At 39.3% G+C, this 22,004-nt stretch overlaps 5 protein-coding genes across 8 annotated transcripts; 2 read left to right on the top strand and 3 right to left on the bottom strand.

Annotated features, from left to right (window-relative positions):
• The first annotated feature begins 311 nt into the window (after positions 1 to 311).
• LOC140008257 (uncharacterized) lies at positions 312 to 3,349 on the top strand. Of its 2 annotated transcripts, XM_072052054.1 has the most exons (5): positions 312 to 713; positions 1,458 to 1,630; positions 2,037 to 2,235; positions 2,920 to 3,123; positions 3,261 to 3,349. In XM_072052054.1, exons 1-5 carry the CDS (start codon positions 632 to 634, stop codon positions 3,281 to 3,283), a joined length of 681 nt encoding a protein of 226 aa, XP_071908155.1. In that variant the 5' UTR covers positions 312 to 631; the 3' UTR covers positions 3,284 to 3,349. The 2 variants fall into 2 exon arrangements, with proteins under 2 accessions (XP_071908155.1, XP_071908153.1); XM_072052052.1 differs by having other exon boundaries at positions 2,920 to 3,349.
• Positions 3,350 to 5,894: 2,545 nt separating this feature from the next.
• On the bottom strand, positions 5,895 to 7,444 carry LOC113694892 (uncharacterized). Of its 2 annotated transcripts, XR_003449500.2 has the most exons (5): positions 7,105 to 7,444; positions 6,928 to 7,006; positions 6,752 to 6,839; positions 6,378 to 6,640; positions 5,895 to 6,291 (listed from the first exon to the last, which is right to left on the bottom strand). XR_003449500.2 is itself a non-coding variant. In XM_027213796.2 (4 exons), exons 1-4 carry the CDS (start codon positions 7,396 to 7,398, stop codon positions 6,550 to 6,552), a joined length of 552 nt encoding a protein of 183 aa, XP_027069597.2. In that variant the 5' UTR covers positions 7,399 to 7,444; the 3' UTR covers positions 6,232 to 6,549. The 2 variants fall into 2 exon arrangements, 1 of the variants encoding a protein (XP_027069597.2); XM_027213796.2 differs by having other exon boundaries at positions 6,232 to 6,640.
• A 1,132-nt stretch (positions 7,445 to 8,576) lies between these two features.
• Positions 8,577 to 13,180, bottom strand: LOC140004537 (serine/arginine-rich splicing factor RS2Z33-like). Of its 2 annotated transcripts, none has more exons than XM_072052050.1 (7): positions 13,032 to 13,180; positions 11,939 to 12,059; positions 10,931 to 10,970; positions 10,710 to 10,805; positions 10,288 to 10,484; positions 9,667 to 9,762; positions 8,577 to 9,200 (listed from the first exon to the last, which is right to left on the bottom strand). In XM_072052050.1, exons 1-7 carry the CDS (start codon positions 13,117 to 13,119, stop codon positions 8,828 to 8,830), a joined length of 1,011 nt encoding a protein of 336 aa, XP_071908151.1. In that variant the 5' UTR covers positions 13,120 to 13,180; the 3' UTR covers positions 8,577 to 8,827. The 2 variants fall into 2 exon arrangements, with proteins under 2 accessions (XP_071908151.1, XP_071908152.1); XM_072052051.1 differs by having other exon boundaries at positions 11,939 to 12,054; positions 13,032 to 13,170.
• Positions 13,181 to 14,191: 1,011 nt separating this feature from the next.
• Positions 14,192 to 17,057, bottom strand: LOC113695807 (ABC transporter G family member 20). Its single transcript, XM_027214967.2, has one exon. It carries the CDS (start codon positions 16,804 to 16,806, stop codon positions 14,551 to 14,553), a length of 2,256 nt encoding a protein of 751 aa, XP_027070768.2. The 5' UTR covers positions 16,807 to 17,057; the 3' UTR covers positions 14,192 to 14,550.
• Positions 17,058 to 21,182: 4,125 nt separating this feature from the next.
• Positions 21,183 to 21,650, top strand: LOC113695330 (uncharacterized). The gene has a single exon (XM_027214378.2). The coding sequence runs from the start codon at positions 21,183 to 21,185 to the stop codon at positions 21,648 to 21,650; it is 468 nt and encodes a 155-aa protein (XP_027070179.2).
• Positions 21,651 to 22,004: the final 354 nt, after the last annotated feature.

Below are 22,004 nucleotides of genomic sequence, written 5' to 3'. Positions count from 1 at the left end.
AAGGGTCAATGGCCACCCCTCCTTCACGCTCCACTGGTCAACGAGTGTCGCGTAGTTTTAGCTCATCCACCAGGAGGACGGGAGCAACAAATTTAAATTGGGCTCTATAGCTAGCTTCTCCGGCTGTCGGTAAATAGAAAAGGCCCGCAAAAAAAGAATTTATAAGACCCACTGATGATAGCTACAAAGGTTGGGCTACCACCAGGCCCTGAGTGCGAGGTGATAATTGGGCCTTCATATCGAAGCTTTGGTTTTGGAAAGTCCAAACTGGGTTAAGTGGGCGGGCAAATCCAACAAAATCGCCTAAATTGCCAACTAACCAACCAACCAACCAACGACCGTTGAATTACCCGCGGGGGCGCGAATCCGTCTCAGGATCTCTCTCTCTCCTTCCTCCTCATCTTCTCGAGTCTTGACTTGATCTCTCATCAACAAGCTTCCAGAAACCTCTGCTCCACGGCGTCGTTGAACTCTTGTCACCTGCGTCTTCGTCACCGGACCGATTAGAAGTAGAAGCGTGCTATTGACGCTGATTTATACCCTTGGTATTTTGCTTTTCGGAATTCCTTATCAGGCGATTACAGAAGGACGTAGATAAAATTAGTGAGCAGGAAAGGGGAGATTCTTGCAGATGCATCTTCGATTAAATCGTTTTAGGGCTCATGTCACCGTCGTCCTCTTTTGCTCTATATATCTTCTGATTTGGTTTCCAGGTAATTTTCTTCACAAGATTCAGCTTTCTAAACTTGATTAGTCATCAGATTAAAACCTCGGGTTTTTTGCTCTCCGGAAACTGCACCATGAAACCAGCATATATCGGGTTCTTTTTTACAGAACCAACTTTATATCGGTTGACGAGTCATGACTGGGTGGTAGAATTCTTATAAAAAATAGTGGATTCTTCTCCCTGTTAATTTGTCAACTAACTACTGACAGAGGTGAGATGCAAATTTGTATATTTATTTACGGCTAGAAGGAATGTTTTTTATTCGTTTTATGCATTAAAAGGTATATACCATGCAATTGTTTTTGGTGCTTCTATTTAAAATCATTTTAAAATTAAGGAATACCTGAAACAACGTGTAATTAAAGTAAAGTTCATGGCCATGCAAAGGAATGATAAAAAGCAGTTCTAGTAAATATTTTGCTGGTTGATGGTCTTAGTTACAAGGTAGGAAAGTGTTCTGTTTTGTGGGATGATGCCATTTTGCAGTTTATGGTGGATTACTCAATTTCGTTAATCAACTCTCTTTTTGTTAGTGTTATTACAAGATTTAGAAGAACTCCTCTCTTAATCGGATGTTTTGCTTTATTATTATTTTTTAATATGGTAATTTACATTCATTCCTTGTTTAAGAATGCCTACAGTGTGCTGCTTTCTCTGGCCAGATATGATAGCTTCTGGTCACAGCAAACTTTTTGTCACTGCATAATGTGGTAATGTTTCTACTTTGCAGAGTTTATAGCAGGCGCAGTCGTTACACTTGATTCCATTGAGATATACCAAACCCATGAGTTACTCAAGGAACCTACTGTTTACTTCCAATGTAAGGGAGAGAACAAGACATTTTTGCCTGATGTCAAGAAAAAGAATGTCTTATATTCCTTCAAAGGCGAGGAATCTTGGCAGGTTTGTGATGACTCGAGTTATAATTTTGTAGAACTGATCAAGTTTTGAGGACAACTTTTGGCTCTGAGTTTTGTTGACTTGTTAAGTTCTGAAAGTGTAGTTGTGGTTGGCATAATGTGCCTTGGATTCATAAAATAGCAACATTATTAATATCTGTCCTTGTCCTCCTGCTAACTGGACGTCTTACGTTTTTAGTGCACCTGCAAAGAGCGCAATTTTTAGTCAAAGAAGACCGTTCCTTTTTGTTTTCTACATTTTATTTTTAAGTTATAGATCCTTATATCTGGTTGTAGACCTCCTGAATTTTTGTTTTGCCTTCAATAGTTGACTCATTTACTTTACACCTATTACACGTAGTTTATTGCAATCCCAAAATGGTTCATTTCTTGTCTTGTGATGTTATCAGCCTTTAACAGAACTTACGGAGAAAAAATGCAAACGGTGTGGGGTTTATGAGCATGACAGCATTACATCAAATGATGTATTTGATGAATGGGAGCTCTGTGCGTCTGATTTTACAAGATCTGATGGTAAATTTATTCATATGAAAGAGAAGGAATTCAATGCTACTTTCTTGTGCCCAGAATGCGTTCCCCTTGGAAATGGTAAGCATCTTTTTTTGTTTCCTGTTCCCTTATTTTTCTGCAGTTTCCTAGACTAGTATCTATGCCATATTTCTGAAGTTTTTTCAACAGAGATGAATTTGTTTGTTATTTTCTCTGAAAGAGTTCAAATTTTATATGCGCATTTTAAAGTTAGAAGAGATCTTGAAATCTATTCAAGCTCCTCCTCCCATTGTAATGTAGGTTGTGGGAAGGAGAACTTGATATCTTGGACTTGGAGTGGTCATTATGGAATGTTTGTGATAGCCTCTTCATGAAATGAATGGAAAAGATATGACTTGTTATGGAGTGAGTTGCAATTTAGTATTTGACTTGTATAGTTAAATTAAAGCACTGAGAATAACCAAACTAGTTCTGCAGTATAAATTTAGTATGCAAGGGAATTCCATTAGATGGGTTTCTTGGATTTTGTTATTATCATCTGTGATGGCATTTCATTGCGAGGTAAAGACCCTGTTAGACGTATATGCTTGCTCTAGTGATTATTAATTTGAGGATGTAAAATGTGTCTTTCAGGCTGTAGGCTGTGTTTTCTCTAAGGAATGCATAGTTCGTCTGCCTGCTTAGATGTGTTTGAACATAAAAATTTGCCAAAAAATCTGACCATTTCTCATTCAACCTTATGGTTTGCCTGATACGTCGTTCTTGTAACGCTTGTTGTATCAGCTTCAGAACATTCCTCTGCATCGCATAACAGGGAGAAGGGAATGCACTGGGTACTTGTAGTTTTTATCAGTGCTTCAGTTGCAGTGGTAGTGATTCTTGCAATGGTAGCTGCATATAAGTATTGGCAAAAGAGAAGGAAGCAGCAAGAGCAGGCTCGGTTCCTCAAACTGTTTGAGGAGGGCGATGAAATTGAGGATGAATTGGGTATTGGTCCTCTTAGCCATGTAATATAAATAAATATTAAAGGCTAATTATTTTTCCAGTTATCTGTGAAATCATCTTTGTAAATGTATCATTTTGGAGAAATATCATCTTGATTTGTACAGAACTGTTGGCTGCAGGTAAGAAGCTAGTAAGACGGTAGGCGTGTATATTTGTTTCTGAAAATCTGAGTGCATTCAACGGCGGGAATAAAATCAATTTTGGACTACTGATACAGTGTATTCGATATATAAAATCACCCCTTGCTCTCGTCCATTACCACTCTCTGTAAATCAAGTGATTTCCGTTTACGGCTGAGTAAGAATGGAAGACATATACTTCTTGTAAACAGCAGCAGGCGTCAAGCAGAATCTCTCCATATTCTCTTCAGAGAGGAGCAATATATTTATTTTTTACTAGTACATTTCGTCAGAACAACATGCCATTGATGTTCACAAAAATATAGCAGCTGGAGTTGGGAAAGCAACCCCATGAAACCCCCAACATGAAAGACAAACAGTAGATGTCATGTTCAGTGAGCAAAGAACAAGGTAAACAGGAAAATTAGTAGTGACTTGGCACGGCTGGGCTTTCCCGTTCTGGATGGACGAGGCAAGGCCAATGACCAAAGAGACTCTCCCAAAGTTTCGTTTCACTCCAGTAATCATCGTATACAGGTTGAGGGTCTTTCCAGCTATGGTCCTGATAAAATTCATCGATCCCAACAGCTAACCCAAAATCCAAGCTGGGCCATTGTTGATCGGTAAGAGCCTGCTTCACGTCTTCATTGGAACTGTGGTAATCGCCATCTTCGTCTCCATCTGTGTATGCGCTGTCTGCTTTCTTCAGGCCGTCCTTGTATGGCTCATAGACTGTGTTTTTGTAGTCTTGCAGGGCTACGTCTGGTCCCCAGCATCCAGCAAAATAGTAGGACTCATACTCGTCAAGCCAATCGCTCCTGCCTTGGTAAGGCAACTGGATTTGGTCGTTGCCCTCATGGTTATAGTACCAGGATCCAGTAAGAAAGCCATTCTCGGCTTCCTCGTGTACCGGAAATTTTGATTCATCATGCAATTCCTGTAGTTGATATTGAAGAGGCTCTCCATAGGGACCAGCCCTGCTGTCGCTGCTATCCAACCAATTAAGATGATAATACTCAGAATTACTGGATTCAGGCTCATCTAGCACATAATCTAAGAAGTGCATCTGCTATACGTGGAAGATACAATCTCCAAGCAGTTATGAGGGCTGCGCCAGTCCCGCAGACCTTGGTATGGTAGAGGCTGTGCAGTCATTTATAGCATATTCTATCACAAAGGGGTTCGTGCATTAAAAAAAAAATTTTTTTTTTTTTTTAAAATTTTCGAGGGAATGATCAGATTCGGTTTCAGTACACAAATGAAGGGTTCTGATTAAAGTGAAAAGGGCAATGTATATAATCGGTATCTTGAATTGATGGCGAAAGGGACTGAAACGGTGAATGGATAGAAATTGCATCTTATGCTATTCCCTTGTATAAATCTTAGAGCATTCACTGTATTAAAGGTGTTGGTAAAGGCAGCGGTATGAGATTCGTATGGCCGTCCAACAAAGCTCCGAAGCTCTGCGATCATTTCATTGCCTTTAAAAGGCAACTAACTGATAATGAGTGTTGTTAGTATACACATCAAGATTCCAATCAGCAAGACTAGTAGGGGAGCCTCAATTTCATGTTGGCATGAAAGTTCTAGTGCTACACATCTGCAGTGAACCACCCAGTATTATGAGTGCAAAAGTAGTAATTGACTTAAATATCTCCAGAATTTATGCGTTCATCCCGTTGATAAAAGTTTCAGTTACTTTTCTCTTTTGCACTTTTAGGTTGACAAGATAGAAAGTAGCCAACATCTTCCTTCATTGACCGCTTTCGAGTGTTCAGGATTTACCTGAAAAGGTAGCTAGGAACTCAAAAATTTGTTACCTTTCACATTATTCAACCAAGTGAAATTTCGAAGTCTCTTGTAATGAGTAACAAGCGAAGGTATCTCAGGATGTTTTCTAAAAATGTTTCAGTACAGCCGAAGAAGGGATCAACCCATCAAATATCTATCACTGATTAAACAAAAGGTCCGCATGGTGGCCACCCTTGTGATGCGCAACTTTCATAGCATTTTTCGTGGGGACACATTTTAATGTATTATTACAAAATTCTTTATGTTCTAATGAAAACTTCAAATGTTATTTTTCAGATTTCACACTACGGAAAAATTAGTGTGTGTGTGTATAATTTCAATTTTATAATTTTAAAGTTTGAGGTTTAGGGTTAGGAACATGGTTCAAGGTTACGTATGCGATTGCGATTGTGGCTTGGATCGTTCTACATTAGTCTCGGCATATTGGTCACAATTTCGGCGAGAAGCAAATTTTGAAACATTTGATATTCTAAAAATTGTGAATAATATTCAAAAAATGCTAAACAAAAATAATAAAAAATTAGCAAAAGAAAATCTGTAAAATGCAAATTTGATATTTGACTCGAGATGATTCGAACTGATTCAGCCGAGACTATCCGTATCGAAGACTTATCGACCAATTTCTCGACAATCTATGTATCTCGAAATTATCTCGTTCCAGTATCGGAACGAATAGTTTCGTTCTGGTGATGACTTGGCCGAGTCATCTCGGTCTTGGCCGAGACTTTGAACCATGGTTAGGAAAAAAGCAAGCATGAGGGCTAGGATCAGGCAGATTAGTGGTATTGTCAGATTGAAACCTGACGTGATTATTCATCAAAATATCGCAAGAGACGAATATAATATTTATAAGATATGGATTAGAAAGGATTCATATCAGAAAACCCTCCATCTGCAACTTCAAAGAGTAATAATCTCATAACTAGACACATGCATGGGATTGATTCTTGCTTCCAGGCATTATCTACACACTGGCTTTCGATTCTTTCCGGCCGGCACTTCTGTTGCTTTTTCCATTTACCATACCTCTAGCACACTAGCAAGCCGAAACAGTTTGCACTTATCATGAAGTACAATGTATTTTTCACAGAGGATGAAAAATTCCACCTCCCATGCGGCATATCTCTGCCAGAACCATCCATAAGTTACATCTGCATCCTTTCAGAATATCGCCCTTTTGGGTAAACTTTGACCTAGATGGAAATATCATGCTGTACATCTACAAAAAAGGGAACAAGTAATACACTGATCACTGATGGACATGGACTCGTCATACAAGAATGAGCAGTAAGTAAATGGTCTGACCTGTTCCCAGCAACACTGAGAAATCATAACTAGACAACATATACTTGAGACTTCAGCACTAAGAACTAGCAGAAGCTCTGAAGGGCATCATTTTATGGTACACCACGAATAACCTTTCTCAACGGAGAAAGGGTAATCTAAAAAATTCAGGCACACCTAACCAAACTGATCACTATGAGCTCGTCTCCCATATGGCATGTTTGAAATTATTCAGCTCCTCCGATTTTGATCCATATATAGCTTTAATTGTGTCTATGCAGCAACTGAAATCGAGACCAAATAAAAAAAAAAAGGAAGAAGGTTTAACTCGCACAATCGTCATTGGACTTGTACATAGCCATAAAAGCAAGAGGAAATGGGATGTCGTTACAAACCTGCAAGCCTCCTTATTGAACTTTTTCTTGTCAATTCCGTATAATGTCTGGAAAATATCAGGCTCCACCCGACAAAAGTACGGACGGTCTGTAGAAAATAATCAAGACGAGTATTTTGCTGAAAAAGCCCCTAAATCAAATCAAGCCCCTCAAATAAAAAATTCATACAAACCCACCAGCATAAATGGAACACTTTCTTGTAGTCTTCTCGTAATGTATGCACCAGCCATCTGGTCCTATCAAGCCCTTGTATTGCTGAAAGACAGCTCATCTAATTAGCCAAATTCATTAATTATAAAAATGGCCAAACTACTTGAGCAAAACATTAATTATATCAAGAGTAGAAAAGAGACCTGAATGTCAGAAGGGTCATCAAAAATCTCCTCAGGGGAGGGGAAAGTCGGACCTTTATTGAGCTTGCAGCAAGCACCGCAATTCTGGATACATTGCCAGAGGGGTTCTCTCTTTTTGTTACCGAACCCGAGCCCGAGACCGAGGTTGCTGCTGTTTGTAGCAGAAATATCAATGGGTTTCTGGCCGTGGTTAATGAATTTCTGGGGCTCAGTTTCTGGCTTCAGGCGTGGCTTATTGTCCGCCGACCCGACGGCGTTGAAAGACGGGAGAGCCACCAAGCCTGCGCGCGACATGTCTTTTGATGCCACTCCTGCTCGTGCTTTAAATTACCACTCATTATTAGATAACATTAGATACAAATCGGCCTTAAAATGATATGACTGGGCTGCAAAGTTGGCAATGCAATGAGCCCGCGTCATTACATCCTCTTTCTTTGGGCCTGGTTTAGATTGTTAAAGTTCCATCCAAAAAGCTGCACCTTGCGAGGGCCATTCCATTTAGTTCAACAGATTAAGCACACTTATCAAAAAATTGACGAATTAATACCATCTACGCGAACATCTCTATCTTCAACAGATTAAAATAATGCTTTGGCATTCAGCTGGTATCCCTTTTTTTCCCTTCTTTTTTGAATGCTTGTAAGCTTCCTAAGGTTGCTGAACAATGCGATGATTGCGAGATTTATTTACTAGAAACTAGCGACATGGAATTTGTCACATAGAGAATGGGAAGGAAAAAATGTTGCAGCGCCAAATGACAGGTATGTAATACTGTAACTTCACTCTACTTCCTTCATTGCTCAATTTACATTTTTCTTCTTCAAATAGTATTATTTCCTCTCTCTAGAGGAGTTGACCACCACATTAACGGTGAGAAGAGAAATTAAGGATTCAAACTTAAATTCCATCCTCTATATGAAATTTGTTCTAAATTCATACGAATGCGTGGTATACCCATTTAATCTGATGATAATTCAGTTCTCGTTAGGCCAAACTAGATATGCCGTTATATCGAAAAAAAAAAATATTACTAGTTCCTTTCCTTACATATTTAATCCAAATGACATGAATGTACCTTTACTTTTTCTTTCCTTTACTTTCCACCAGGAGCGCATCTTTCCTTTTCCGTCATTCCAAACGGTGCCCTAATCTAAGCCCAGTTCGCAAAACCCGTACTGGCACATTTACATTGGTCATTTCACCGGCTTCAAGTTCGACCGCTTCTCCAGTTTCCTTTGACACAGATTCAATCGACGAAGATGATGCGAGTTTCCAGAGAACCAGCTTCACATTTTTTTTCTGTCCTAAACTTCAGAATCGAAATGATTCACGCTGCAGGTCCACGCAACTATTGTTTTTACACAGGTAGCTTGCATAGCACACCGATTGCAATATTCGTACAGGATCTTCCCGGAAACAACAAATATCTGCTCGCGAGGAATCTGAGGATATCATGCTAACAGAAAGCGAGATAAAACATAAGACCCGCTGCATACCACTGTAAGAGAAACAAGGTAGCCCATTTCTAGCAAGTTATTACACTCCACCACTAATACACAACAGTAACATATAATCAAATCCTGCTCCTCAAGCCAAAACCTATGCAATCTACTGTAACATTATGATGCAATATCATAAAAATTCTCAAAACTAGAAAAAAGGCCACAGATCAACCCCACTTGATGCATATTCTTGACCTGAAAACACTCGCTAAGCCAAGTTTTCATGGTGACTCGCTGCCTCTTGGAGTGTTTTGTTCATCATTATCACCAACAGGGCTCCTCTCATCCCTCAGGCTAGGGCTGCGGCTGTGACCATTTGCTTCAACAGGGCTATTATCATACCTCCTATCATAGCCCACAGGGCTTTTGCTCCTTTCAATAGGGCTTTGACTGTTCTCATCTTGCTTGTTCACCAATCTCTCTTTCTCAATAAGAGGACTCTCTCTAGCCCTCATATCGGCTTCATCAGGTGTTAAGCTATGCTTCCTTGATCTGGAAGGAGCCTTCTTAAGATCAGGGCTACTGTATGGAGATCTAGATCTCCGATCCTCACGCTCAAGAACTCGCCCTCTAACTGGAGGTGATCTTGACCGGCTGGCAATATATAAAAAGATTCAATAAGAAACTAATACTTCAGAATGCTAGCAATGTTTGTAACATGCAGAATTAGAAGACAAACAAGCAAGCAATTCAAGGAGGGTGGAAGTCTCAAGGATTTATGAATCAGAAATCACATAAGAGCTGGTCACAAGAAAGTGGTTAAGCTCGCCTCTCTCGCCTTTCCTGAGCATAGGCCTAAATCAGACAGTGAGCCTAGTGAAAGGTTGATGGAGCACCCAAAGCTTACTAATTTTAATCCTACTGCAATGTATCTGATTCACAAAACTAGTTACAAAATAGTCAGATAAAGCCAAGTTAAGCTTCAGCACTCTATTATATATAACACAGTAGAGTTGACCATGAGTCGAGTCTAAAGTGAGGTACTTGCAACCGAGCTCGTGCTAAAATGTTGACATTTGAATCACATTAACAATATACTAAGATTAAGCTCGTGGCTAACCTGTAGCTGCGACTGCGGCTATAGCTTGGACTGCGACCTCTGCCACGGCGAGGGGTTCGTGATCTCACTGGTGATCTTGAATAACTACGACCACGTCTGAAGCAACATTATCACATGAGCAACTAGATGAAAAGCAATATAACGACCCCAGAAAATTATTGAGAAAATTGGATAGGAGAAAGTCCAAGGTGTGTACACAAGAACACACTATATTGTGGTGATCACAGGGATACTCTCAACACGAAGATACACATGCATGTACTGATATTGCACAAATATTAGGGATTTTAACCCTGTGATGCAATAAAACAATAACAATAAGCTCATCTTTTACTTCTTTCCTCTTATAAATGCTACAAGCCAATCAACTTCAACAAAGACAACAAAGACAAATGTCTTCTGATGGCTCTTTATCTAAAACAAGCAAAGGACTATACTAAGCTTGCAGGCACTTGGAAAAAACACCAAATATCTAAAATAGGGAGTGTTTCAAATTTTTGTAGCAAAAAGGAGTTCTGCTTGATCATTGTGAGCAAAACCCAATAAAATCAAAATACAACTGCTACAAAATAAGACGAGACATATAACTTTTAACGGACATAGCTGTTCAAATACAAGTACCTCAGCTTCTTAGGACTATTCTTGCAGTTTCTCTCTATATGACCTCTTTCCCCACAGCGATAACACTTGTTCTTCCAGTCGCCAGCTTTGCAATCTCTGGCCCAGTGACCATCAAGACCACAATTGAAGCAGCGTCCAGACCCAGGAGGAGGACCTCTGCCAAGATATTCACGAACACCACCAGGACCACGCGGCACCTATTCCCAAGTTGAGCATAACCAGGAAAAGTTTGGTTAGGTTTGTCACACCAGTTTATCATCTAAATAACTGAAAAAACTTCAGAAAGGGCCCCTGGAACTGTATGGCAGGAATTCAATCTAGCAATTGGAGATACTTTGTAGGTATATGACATGGAACCATATCTCTCTAATCTTAATAAAGAAAGGGCCCAAAGAGGTATTTCTTCTTCAGTGACTACTTACTCCTTTTGCAAGTTCGACTATGATACGCCGCCCATCAACTTCTCGACCGTTTAAACTATATATTGCATCATCAGCATCCCTTGGATCACTAAAATCCTATGCAACAAAAATGATGAAACAAAAAAGAAGAGATTTGTGCAATTGGAGAACTTGAGCTTCAAGCAGAAAGGCAAATATCTTCATATGTATATAAGTAACAACAAAAAATGGAAGAAGCATACCACAAAAGCAAAGTCTTGCTTCATATCCACGTCTCGTACTCTGCGGAAATTGTTGCCAGAAACAGTAAGGCCATCATTACTTACTTAAGTACTGGAAGTGCATGAAACTTGTCCTTCAAGACGAACTAAACACCATTTTGAGATTGTTGCCAATGCCATAAAAATACGCAAAGACACAACAGAAAGAATCTCCAAAGTCTCCTAACACTCGGCAAGAATTTCCACCAAGGCCACCCACTCACCATTTGACCTTCAGGCCAGGCAAAAGTCGAGTAACCTTCAACAAGATCATTCAAGTTAATCTCAAACGCACCTGGGGATGCAAGGTTCCTTCATAGATAATATGATGTATGAGATACCAAGCAACACAGATGCTTGGGAAGTAACCGAATCTCCCATATGCAAATGGAGGACTTAATCCCACAAGCTAGATTAACTAACCACTGGTCTGATCACATTTGTGCATTTCCGGAAAATTTAAAGGTAAAAATGTCTAAGTGAACAGGTTTTGAAAATCTGAAAAGAAAAAGAAAAAGAAGAAAAAAAGAAGAGGAACTTAATTCGACCATCAACTAAAAATTTCACTGCAAAGGTCCCAGCCTCAGGGTAATCTGTGTCCAGGATGTGAAATTCTTTACGAAACCCCAAGATTTCGATCTTCAGGTTTCAACTCCGCATCTATTGAAGTTCAGAGTTTTCAACAACAATTGAACTTCAAACTTTAACAGGAAAAGCACGAAATTAGAGTTTCTGTTATCTATTATTATTAACTTTTCAATATTAAATTTCAATGGAAAGTTAATATTGTTGGTGGCATTTGTGGTTATCGTCCAAGTACACTGATAAAACATTGAGCTTGCTAGACAGACAGATATAATCCTACATAACAGCCAAGTATGCAATCACTTACTCAGAAGCATCATTTGGCACAACAATTAGCAAGAAGCAACACCTTTAACCGTAGGAAGGCAAGTTAAACTACACATGAAAATACATATACATATATACCTCCCATATCTGCTGAAGAGATGCTCCAAGTCTCGAGAACGAGTCCTTGAAGACAGGTGACCGACGTAGAGACGAGTGGTATTCCCATATCGATCATCGTAACGAGGCATTTTCAACTGCACTTTCAGGGGAAAAAATGAAATTATTTGGTAACTTCAAAAGAAAAGGAATAAGTAACTAGAAAACTAATACCATGACAGTCAGCTCACAACCAAGACTAGTGAGCGAATACCACGCAACAGTTATAAGCTAGGCAGTGCCAAAAGTCTGGTTTAGTACCTCAGTAGTTCATATTGGGGATACAACAATGCTTATTACATCCCAATATTATCTTTGGCAGATATAATGATGGTAGAAATCAAAAAGAGATGGAAACAAAGCAATAATAAGAAGAGACAAGTGCAACGAAGATATTTATCACCAGGGAAAACATCCAATTCTGTTCTGAGTACTGGTAATTCACTAATCATAGCTATAAAACCAACCAAAAAAGAACATGGAAGGCCAGTCCTCAACCAATTTCGTCCCCCATTCTACCTGATGGACAAGGCCACCAAAATATGCATAAACCCCTTAAATTTGCTAGTCAGCGGAGTTATTACTCGAGCATATTTCATTTTTAGCTACCCAAATTCATAGCTTTAATTTCAATTCCAGAATCAGAAGATGTAAAACAAAACCAAGAAAGATGCCAGATTCGACTGAGTATAAAAATTTAAGGCAAATACTGTACTGATTCATTCACATCAAAGAGACTCAAACTTCAATTGTCAACGTAAAGAAGAGAGTTAATAATCCTATAAGCGCCACAGAAATCTTTAGGAGCTACTGCTTAACGAGATTCCAATCCCAAACCTAATAGATTTACCCTATTTAGTGCGTTTGCGTGTTTAACAAGATCCGACAACAACCCATACTCGCATAATTATAACTGTAACAGCCATAGTTCAGCAAATAATCAAAGAAATTCCACAAAGAATCAGAACATTTGAGAACACGCATGAATTACACTATGCCACGAGTCCACATGAAAATTCCCGACGAAAATTTTATACAATTATGTAGGTAAATAACAGAATCAAGAGAAGATTACCTAACAGTAAAAATCGCCCAACTGCTATTTCCGGAGTCAGCCCTAGCAAGTCTTGCGTACGAACAGAGTGAAAATTCAGCAACACCATCGGTATGTTTATATTAGACGGAAACGACGAATATGAGCGGTGTGGATGCCGTCTCGTGGATCCAAGAGTCAGTAGAGTACATCAATTTGGGCCAGGCTTAGTTTGAGCGCTCATGAAGTTTTAGGGAGCCCATATCTGCTATTTTAAGTTGTAAGATATATTTTGAGATGCTGTCAAACTCAGGTGGCCTTACATGAAGGCCCTAAACTTTCGCTTGGTCAAAGAATTGTCCCTTCATCGTAATAAACTAATGATTTTTGTCAAAAAAAAAAAAATTTAATGATGATGTAGATGATATTGAACAAAATACTAAAAAACAAAACAACATAACAATTTGCATAAAAAATTTTTGCTTGCATTATAAATATATTTTTAATACACCGTTTTCATCTTTTCAACAAGCATTTTTTTAAAATACATCATATCACAAAAATATTTATAATAATTATTTCAAATAATATTTCCAATAGACTCCTATCCAAATACACTCGTTTGCTGACCAAAAAGAAAGGAAAACTGAAGAAACTATTTGGTAAGAATAGTCATATGGCTAAGGGAAAATGATGGATTAGGTGATTCGAAAAGAGAAATGTAAATAAAAGATTCCGAATTCGAGTTTTCATATGAAATGAAAAAAGAGTTGTCTTAGGGCTAGTTCTGTAAAACTCCGAACTTTCTAGTTTCCCGTACTAAAACCAAATTAGTTCTTCCAAAAAAACTGTTTTTTTTTCGTGGAGAAATAATTATTTCTTCTTGGCTAATCCACTTGGAAAAATATTTATAAGAAACTCACAAGGGGATCCTAAGGGTTAAAGGTAATGTCGCTAGACCATGGCGAAGCAAAAAAAAAAAAAAAATCATTAGAATGTAAGTTCTATATCTCGCGCCTTCTTGATTTTGATAAAGAAAAAAAAATATATATATATATATATATATATATATATATATATATATATTGTTCTGACGTTTCATTAGTTGTATGTTTATAGAAATTCCAACCACACTTGTAATTAATAATTATGTCGTGTGGAACCTTAAATTTCCTTCCAAAGTAGATGGGACCATAAGAGCATCAGCAAGTTCAACACTTTATTTAACCTTTGTGGCTTATTCACGAAATAATCTACAAGTACCAGCTGGTGGCGGCTAGGCACAACGATAGAAACATCGTATGAGCGGTTCACCCACTCAAGCGATGGGTGGATTTACACGTAATGACAAAAGAACTGGTGCAGATTTAAGATTCCGACGCCACAATCAACTACTACGTACCAAACAACCATTTGAGGGAAAGGGAAATAAAAAGATTGGAAAAAAGGAATAAAATTAGACAAAACCAACACTAAGCCCAGAAAAAAAAAAAAAAAAAAAAAAGCATGCATGCATGCATGCATGCAGCCGCCAATTATTGTGGACGGACGGTTACTTTCTTCACCTTCTTTTGTTTTTGCTTCCAATTAACAAGGCAAAGTAAAAAAGGATTCTGAAGAAAAATCCCCATGCAATTGTGACCCAAAAGCTAGGCCATTTGCCGAGATCAGTGACCCCAGTCTGGTGCAGTATATCTGAGGCTGTTGTCAAGCATGTCGAGCGCGTAATGTTCACGTGCAATGTATCGCTCATGGACTTCAACAGCTTCAGCTTCATTGAATCGGGGACATCCCTCAGGGGTGAGGCATCGAACACCTGAACCCCCCTCACAAAACATTTGGTCGGGTCACTGAACTCATTTTGTAGCACGCCCTGGTAGGGATACTTCACCAGAGAAGCATAGTGGAACCATATCCAGTAAGGTGGAATCCGATCCCGGCTGATAAAGAACCCGCTGAACAGAAGAAAATACGCTAGAATTGCGACGACCACGGTGTATCCCACCATGACGTTGTATATGACTCCGGAGAGGAACGTGACAAATGAACTTGCGGCCCAGAATGCCGCCACGGTGAAAAGGAAAAAGAGCAGGAACCCTGATATTCCGCCTGCTAATCCAACAGCCCAGAAGGTTATTGCGGCAAAGGCGATGGAGAGGATTAATATGGACGGAATGGATAGGATAGAGTGGGAAAGGACGTAAGATGAGCGGCGGTAAGCATTGTAAGCCGTCTCTCGCATGAAGATGTAGCGCTGCTGAAGAAAGACTGGAATGGCTTCCGCGCACGTGTAAAATGTTGTGGACATGGCAAAGGCAAAGAAGCCTAATCTCTCTTGGATGCCTCTAGGGGAACTATCTAGCTTGCGGAAGATAGTGGCTAGAAAGAATCCCGTCACGATAACAGCGCCCAACCGAACTCCGAAGAGCTCCGGAGCTCTTATAGAGTTTAAGATTGATCTTTTGGCAATAACTATCATCTCACTCCAAAACGGATTCGCAAACCGGGGTACTGATGCCAGACTAGCGTCGTTGCTTGTTGCTCCGGAGACTAATTTCCCCTTGGAAATGCTGGAACTAATGGCATCTATGAGTGATGGGGTGGCTGTTCCATTCCCCAAATAGGTGTCACCAGGATTCCTGTTCTCCCTGAGTTGCCATGACTTGTTGAAATCAACCAAAGTTTTAGTCCCACCGGGGGTACCTTCACGCTCGCGAACCAGATCAAGGACAAACTCGGTCCTGTCTTCGTTTGGTGGAATAGGGTGACCGAATTCTGCAAAGAATCGCGGAAGACTAGCGGGAGCGCCGCTAAACACCGTCTGGCCACGTGAAAGGAAAATCAAACGGTCCAGAACGTTGAGAATTCTATAGCTGGGTTGGTGAATTGACATGATCACAATGCTTCCGCTCCTGGCAATCCTTTGCAAGACCTTCACCACCATATAGGCACTGGTAGAGTCAAGCCCCGAGGTGGGCTCGTCAAGAAACAACAGCACGGGGTCATGAATTATGTCAATCCCGATGGAAACGCGGCGTCGCTCTCCACCGGAAACTCCTCTGTGGCCTTCATCTCCAATCAGAGTCTTGGCCGCGCTTCTGAGGCCTAGTTGTTCGATCAGTGCTTGAACTCTTGCCATCTTCCGAGACTTGGATAAAGACCGTGGAAGCCGGAACTCAGCCGAGAACATGAGGGTCTCTTCCACAGTTAGCATGGGAAACAAGAGGTCATCTTGCATGACATATGCCGACATGATCTTGAGAAGCCTGGACTCCAGAACTTCGCCGTTTAAGGTGATTGTCCCTTTGAGACTTTCTCGTGCTATGCGATCCGCCAGAGCATCAATCAAAGTTGATTTTCCAGATCCACTGGCACCGAGTACAGCCAAAATCTCACCTTCCCTGGCCTCACCGGATATCTTATTCAACAGGATCTTCATGTTAGTTTGACTGTCGACCCCGACGTCCGCTGGCACATCTGGTGAGGAAGGCCTCCTCCTGAGGAATCCGGGCAGTAGCATTTCGCGGCGGACTTTCACGCTGTAACTGAGGTCGCGAAAGGAAAGAACAAAAGGAAATGGAGTAGTGGTAGTGTTGGGAGAGGGATCTTGATCAAGTTCAAAAACATGGGCGTGGTCAGAAGAAGTGCTTCCCTGATCACTGGTCGAATGTTCTACTCGCCGCAGTAGCTCGCCGAGCGTAGGCGATACATGATGCCTGGGTCTTCGGCTGTATTCTCGGAGCTCCATCGCCTGTCTGGGGCCCAAAAATGGAAGGTCACTGGCAGTGGACACGTTATCACCCCCGGAAGAAGACATGATCGTGGGGATCGACTTCGGTTCGGTTATGTATATAGGCACTTTGTGGCACTGAATTCAAAATTCTCTGCGAGCTGGAAAGGCCAGCAGTGGGCAAAATTTCCAAAAGTTTGGTTTGATCAATTCACGTTGTATCAAATCAAAGGAATAAAGCATGCACGTTGGCTAGATTTGGGTGGCTTCATTCTCTGTGAAGCTAGCAATGTGTTTGTGTGTGTGAAATTTGGTCTGTATAACGATAAGAATAATTAAGGGGGCACGGTTTCGTGTGGTTATAAGTTTTGACAGTTTAAAGAATGGTCAGTAGGTAAGAAGTTGCACTGCCTCCCACTGGTTCTATCTACGCAGTGTGACAGCCAGCCAAGTCTGCTTGCATTTTCCATGTTAATTGTGAGACAAGAACCTTACGTCATGGTTTAATTTTTGCTACGTTACAATTCTACAGTAAGGGCTAACCCGAGATGACTTGATTCGTGAGCATGAATCACTTTTCCAAACAAGAAGATCATTCAACCAGCATTCTTAGGGTTTGTTTGGATTGAGCATTATTTCCCCAATTTTATTTGCTTACATCATCATTACAATTTCTAACGTACCTTTTTATCTTACCAATTACCTTTTTATCTCACATACATCACGTCACAAAAAGTGTTACAGTAAAAATATCCCAAATAACTTACAATCCAAACAAACCCTTAGTATTATGGCCTGAAGAGAAGAGAACTCGAACCTCCACGCTATTTAGCACGAGATTTTGAGTCTCGCGCGTCTACCATTTCACCGCCAAAGCATGAATCGTATACATGGTAATGATATCTATCCAGTGTGACGTATGTAATATATGACAAAGGTGCATGGGATACTTTTATTAATGAGTCATGTCATATAGGCCAATTATTTCGATTTAAATTATTCGGAGAATTCCTTAAATATATAAAAAAAAAAGATGGATTATTAAACCTATTTCTCAATTTTAATTTTGTCCTTGATATAATGTTGCGTTCATGAGCGATCTATAAAAACATTTATAAGTGGCCTAGCCTATAATAGTCACAATTTTGTGCTGCTTCTTGTTACGATTGTCCATGCATGGCTATACATACATTCTGTCGGATACGTTTGCAATTAGGTGAAGTGGAGACCATTCCTTATTTCTATAATTATTTTTTTTTTAAAAAAAAAAGAGAAGGAATTAAAGTGGAGACCACTGTATCAAAATTCACTAATTGTAGTAGTAATTGCACTTATACAGAGTGAAAGAGATATAGATATCATCATCATTAAACCATTAATTAATCTAATCTTTCCCTTGGTAGATACGTTACAACTGACTACGTCTTTAAACAAAACGTATACTATAAATCTTTTTTTGGTTGCCCAATGAGAGCTGCACCAGTCGCAGTCAACCATTTTCTCGGTTCAAAATTGTCTTATTTTTAGTGAAGCGGTATTCTTTTGCAAATTAATTGTATGGATATGGATAGATACGTAAGTCAGTATATATTATTGTTCTTTTCTTTCTCGGATCATCTTTTTTTTTTTTTTTTTTTTTGGGGGTCAAAAATCAAAATGCGCTTTGACTGAAAATCACTACTGATTGTATGTTGTTGCTCTTTTGGAAAGTGATGTGGTTAACCACAATTCCTAATCCCTCCTGCGCACGCCTTCATTTCTTCACGACATCGAAATATTGAAAGTTGAAACGTTTCCAGGCCCCATGTGGGCATGTTTCAATTATTTCAATGGATGGAATGTGCTCAGTAGTTGTTGTTCAGCTACAAATTAATGAAAATTTACGTCCCGCATCTTTCTTAATAGTGACAATTCAGTGTCATTTTTATATTTGTATCGAGTGTCCTGTTTATTTAACTTGTTATGTGGTGTTTATTTAAGTTTCTTATATCATCACGTGATAAGTGGGATTGACAAGAGAAGTCAAAGCAAAAAAAAAAAAAAAAAAAGGACACGGAGAAGTAAATAATAAGTTAAATTTCAGAATCTAGTAGCTTTTTTTTTCCTACCTGGAAGAACAAAAATCTTTAATCGTTTTCGTTTACTTGGAAATTAACTATAGAACTTTTGAGGATTTTTTATCAATCAAATGAAGCAATTTATTGTTTCAAAAAAAAAATGCATGTAAATGGAGAGAATATTTTCACTTCTCAATCTAATAACAATGCAATTTCTAGATTTTGACGCAAGGTAATAATGGCACTCCATAGTCAAAATTCATTGTCCTGGCTTTCCCTTTCGAACATGGCTGAAAGAAAAGAAAAGAAAAGAAAAGAAAAGAGAGAGAGAGAGAGAGAGCTTTAGCATCTGCTTCAATTTCTTCTTATATTTGTCATACGAACACGACAAGTTTTTGACTCTTTTAATCGACTTGATTGAGATTAACTGTGGAAAAAGACAATATAACAGCACTAATTAAATTGACATCCATTCCCATTACAAATTTCTCCGCTTCAAGTGGATAATAATTTTAATTTGTACGCAGCCGTTAAACATGAAAGCCCAAAGAAGCCTGGGCTCCCCTTGCGGACTTTCTCATTGTTTGGTTATTGAGATATTGGGCCAGGACTGGTTTGTCTACTTTGTTAATCCTAACGTAGACTGTCCCGTATACCTAAACGGGCTCCAAATCTGTTCGCCAAATTATCTGCTGTCTCACGGCCGTCTTGTCATCATTTTTGCGTATGACACTAAAAATAACCAAAATAAAATGTTTTGCATAGATCACATGTCACACATCTTTAAACTCACTTAGACTAACGTTTAATCAGTTTTCACTCATTAAACATGCATAAATATTTTAGATTCCCAATCAACTAAGAGTCTAAGGTGGTGTTTGGATTACAATTTTCTGGAGTTTTTGCAGAAAATATACTATAGCAATTTAAAATATATATATATATATATATATAAAGTAAAAAGGTGATTGAAAAATATGTTTATGAAAAATGTAGAAATTTTTTTTGTGAAAAATTCCTTTCCAAATAAGGCCTAAGTCTACGTAAAAAATTTTCCAATCCCGGTTCACTACTTGAAGGTGGAAAATCAATTTTTAAAAATCAGGCAATTAGCGGCGTGAACAGAAAATCTGGGAATTTTGCAGCTCAATTGCCAGTAGTTTAGCAAATACTCGATGCGAGGACGTCAGACTAACTCCAATTAAGGGCGTAATTTGATTTTTGAACCAGTTCCGTACCCTTTTCAGTCTTCTTTAAATTGAAGACATATTGAAAAAAGCAAATTCCTCTCGAGATCTTTTTGTTCTTTTATCGCTTGGAAAAAAAAAAAAAGAAAAAGAAAGAATGATCCCACCAGGGAAATCAAAGATGGGTCTATCGAGATTTCCTTTTAAACTTTCTAATCGTATCAAATCAGAAGTTTTATAGGGCAATGGGCCTTTGGTCCCCGTGGTCACTATCAAAACTATAAAGGGGTGGTGGGGTGAGAGGTCAAAAATTTAATTATTATCTTTCACCAAAATTTGCCGCAACACGTGATGGACTTAATTGGTTCTTTTCGATGGAATCTTTACTCACATCGAATCCCCTTCCTGCTCCCCTTATTAGGCTATATTAGGTTATAGAAATTCTATCGACCAAAAAAAAAAATCAAAAGTTTTATAGACCAAAGATACATGCATTGGAAACAAACTGAACATTCTTGCTTTGTTTACCTTACATATATTAAATTATACGATTTTCTGTAACTTGTGATTATATGTTTGCATTGGGAACAACTTGTTTGGGTTGTGATTTTCTGCTCTGCAAATGTATTTTTTAATTACTTTTTTACTTCATATATATCAAATTATTACATTATATATATATATTTTTTTTGCAAAAATATCCTAAAAATAGCAATTCAAACAGGACAAATCAGTGATATAGTTTATCATTTCATCGGGATTTAATTAGGGAGCCAAATTCTTGATTTCAAAGCTTGTGCAAATTTCTAATATGACCTGCCCTCTTGGTTTTAACGTGTTTAATTAAACAATCGTTTATGGTCGTCCTTGTAACACAAATAAAATTAGCTGTTCTTTTTTTTTTTTTTTTAGCAAAAAATAAAATTAGCCATTAATACTACTGCAAGTGTATCCACCATCACAGCTTCTGTGCAATTTTCACTACAAAGTAGACGTGCCCCATTTTCAGTTTTTCACCCAATTGGATCTACTACTAGTATAGGATACCACGCCACGTGTAACGTTAAGTTAGTAACCCATAACTTCTCTTCCAATATAAGCTTCCACCTTCTCTTTATTAGTCTTTATTATTATACCTTCTTCCTAGAGCCCACGCTGAAAATTCCCCGTGCCAAAGACATCTAGGCTTAGTACCTAGGGCTAGCAGCTGCAGGAAATTATGACCACAGCTTGCATATCGGACTGCGTCGGCGACGCCGGATGTCCCATCCGGAGGACCAACAACTATGTCAGCCTCCAAAAATGGCCCGAGTCCGACGCAGAGTTTGTGAAGTCGACGGGGAACTTGGGCGGCAAAGGGCGGTTGCATAACAATTACCTGCATCGGTCCGGGGCGGCGGTGGACAGCGCGTCATGCAGGCAGTTGTACCTGAGGAGTGCCTACACGTTTTCAAGAGAAGAAGGCGTGCAAGAGAGGACCAAGAAATGTTTTGGGAGGGTTAAGGAGAAGGTGGCTATTGCAAGAACAGCAAGCACAAGCAGGTTTCAGCCTCGTCGGAGGAAGACCAGGACCAGGTTCGTGATGGTGAGGAGAGTGAAAGACTTCTCCTGTGGTGCACTGCGTACTATTTTCCAGAGGTTGCTGTCCTGCACCGCTACTGTAGACGTTGTGGAGCACAAAATCTGATATTCTTCCAGCTACCTCTTCTTTGCGCGCGGTACTTCATCTGCAGATTGTGTCAGCACTGAATTGAATCTGCAGCTATTTGTTCTTCCCACTTTTTGTTTCATTTTATTTATTGGCGTTTTCTGATTCTGGAGCGGTGTCGAGACAAGAGGGTCGCAAATCCGGAAGTTGGAACGTCCCATCCATGATCGATGTGGGGCAAAAACGTGTACAAATTAATTGATGTGTTGAATCTGCATTGTGGTACACTATCTTGAAGTTTTTTTTTTTTTGGGGTGTAAAATCGTTTACTGCTGAAATTTAACACTATCATGTATTATCATTCACAAGTGACTGTAGAGTATGATCGTTGTC

Source organism: Coffea arabica, chromosome 6c (assembly GCF_036785885.1).
Source record: "Coffea arabica cultivar ET-39 chromosome 6c, Coffea Arabica ET-39 HiFi, whole genome shotgun sequence".
Classification (NCBI taxonomy): domain Eukaryota; kingdom Viridiplantae; phylum Streptophyta; class Magnoliopsida; order Gentianales; family Rubiaceae; genus Coffea; species Coffea arabica.
The sequence above is the reverse complement of the archived record's forward strand: the minus strand, read 5'-3'. Positions and strand labels throughout refer to the sequence as shown.

What these genes read in the sequence shown, in the direction of transcription:
- LOC140008257 (XM_072052052.1), top strand. Translation starts at nt 632, where the DNA reads ATGCATCTTCGATTAAATCGTTTTAGGGCTCATGTCACCGTCGTCCTC. An exon ending in AAGGCGAGGAATCTTGGCAG is followed by an intron (nt 1,631 to 2,036) that starts GTTTGTGATGAC and finishes TGATGTTATCAG; the next exon opens with CCTTTAACAGAACTTACGGA. An exon ending in ATGCGTTCCCCTTGGAAATG is followed by an intron (nt 2,236 to 2,919) that starts GTAAGCATCTTT and finishes TTGTTGTATCAG; the next exon opens with CTTCAGAACATTCCTCTGCA.
- LOC113694892 (XM_027213796.2), bottom strand. Translation starts at nt 7,398, where the DNA reads ATGTCGCGCGCAGGCTTGGTGGCTCTCCCGTCTTTCAACGCCGTCGGG. An exon ending in ATGACCCTTCTGACATTCAG is followed by an intron (nt 7,007 to 7,104) that starts GTCTCTTTTCTA and finishes GCTGTCTTTCAG; the next exon opens with CAATACAAGGGCTTGATAGG. An exon ending in TTCAATAAGGAGGCTTGCAG is followed by an intron (nt 6,641 to 6,751) that starts GTTTGTAACGAC and finishes TCTCGATTTCAG; the next exon opens with TTGCTGCATAGACACAATTA.
- LOC140004537 (XM_072052050.1), bottom strand. Translation starts at nt 13,119, where the DNA reads ATGGTGTTGCTGAATTTTCACTCTGTTCGTACGCAAGACTTGCTAGGG. An exon ending in AATAGTCCTAAGAAGCTGAG is followed by an intron (nt 9,763 to 10,287) that starts GTACTTGTATTT and finishes ATGTTGCTTCAG; the next exon opens with ACGTGGTCGTAGTTATTCAA. An exon ending in AGCCGCAGTCGCAGCTACAG is followed by an intron (nt 9,201 to 9,666) that starts GTTAGCCACGAG and finishes ATATATTGCCAG; the next exon opens with CCGGTCAAGATCACCTCCAG.
- LOC113695807 (XM_027214967.2), bottom strand. Translation starts at nt 16,806, where the DNA reads ATGTCTTCTTCCGGGGGTGATAACGTGTCCACTGCCAGTGACCTTCCA.
- LOC113695330 (XM_027214378.2), top strand. Translation starts at nt 21,183, where the DNA reads ATGACCACAGCTTGCATATCGGACTGCGTCGGCGACGCCGGATGTCCC.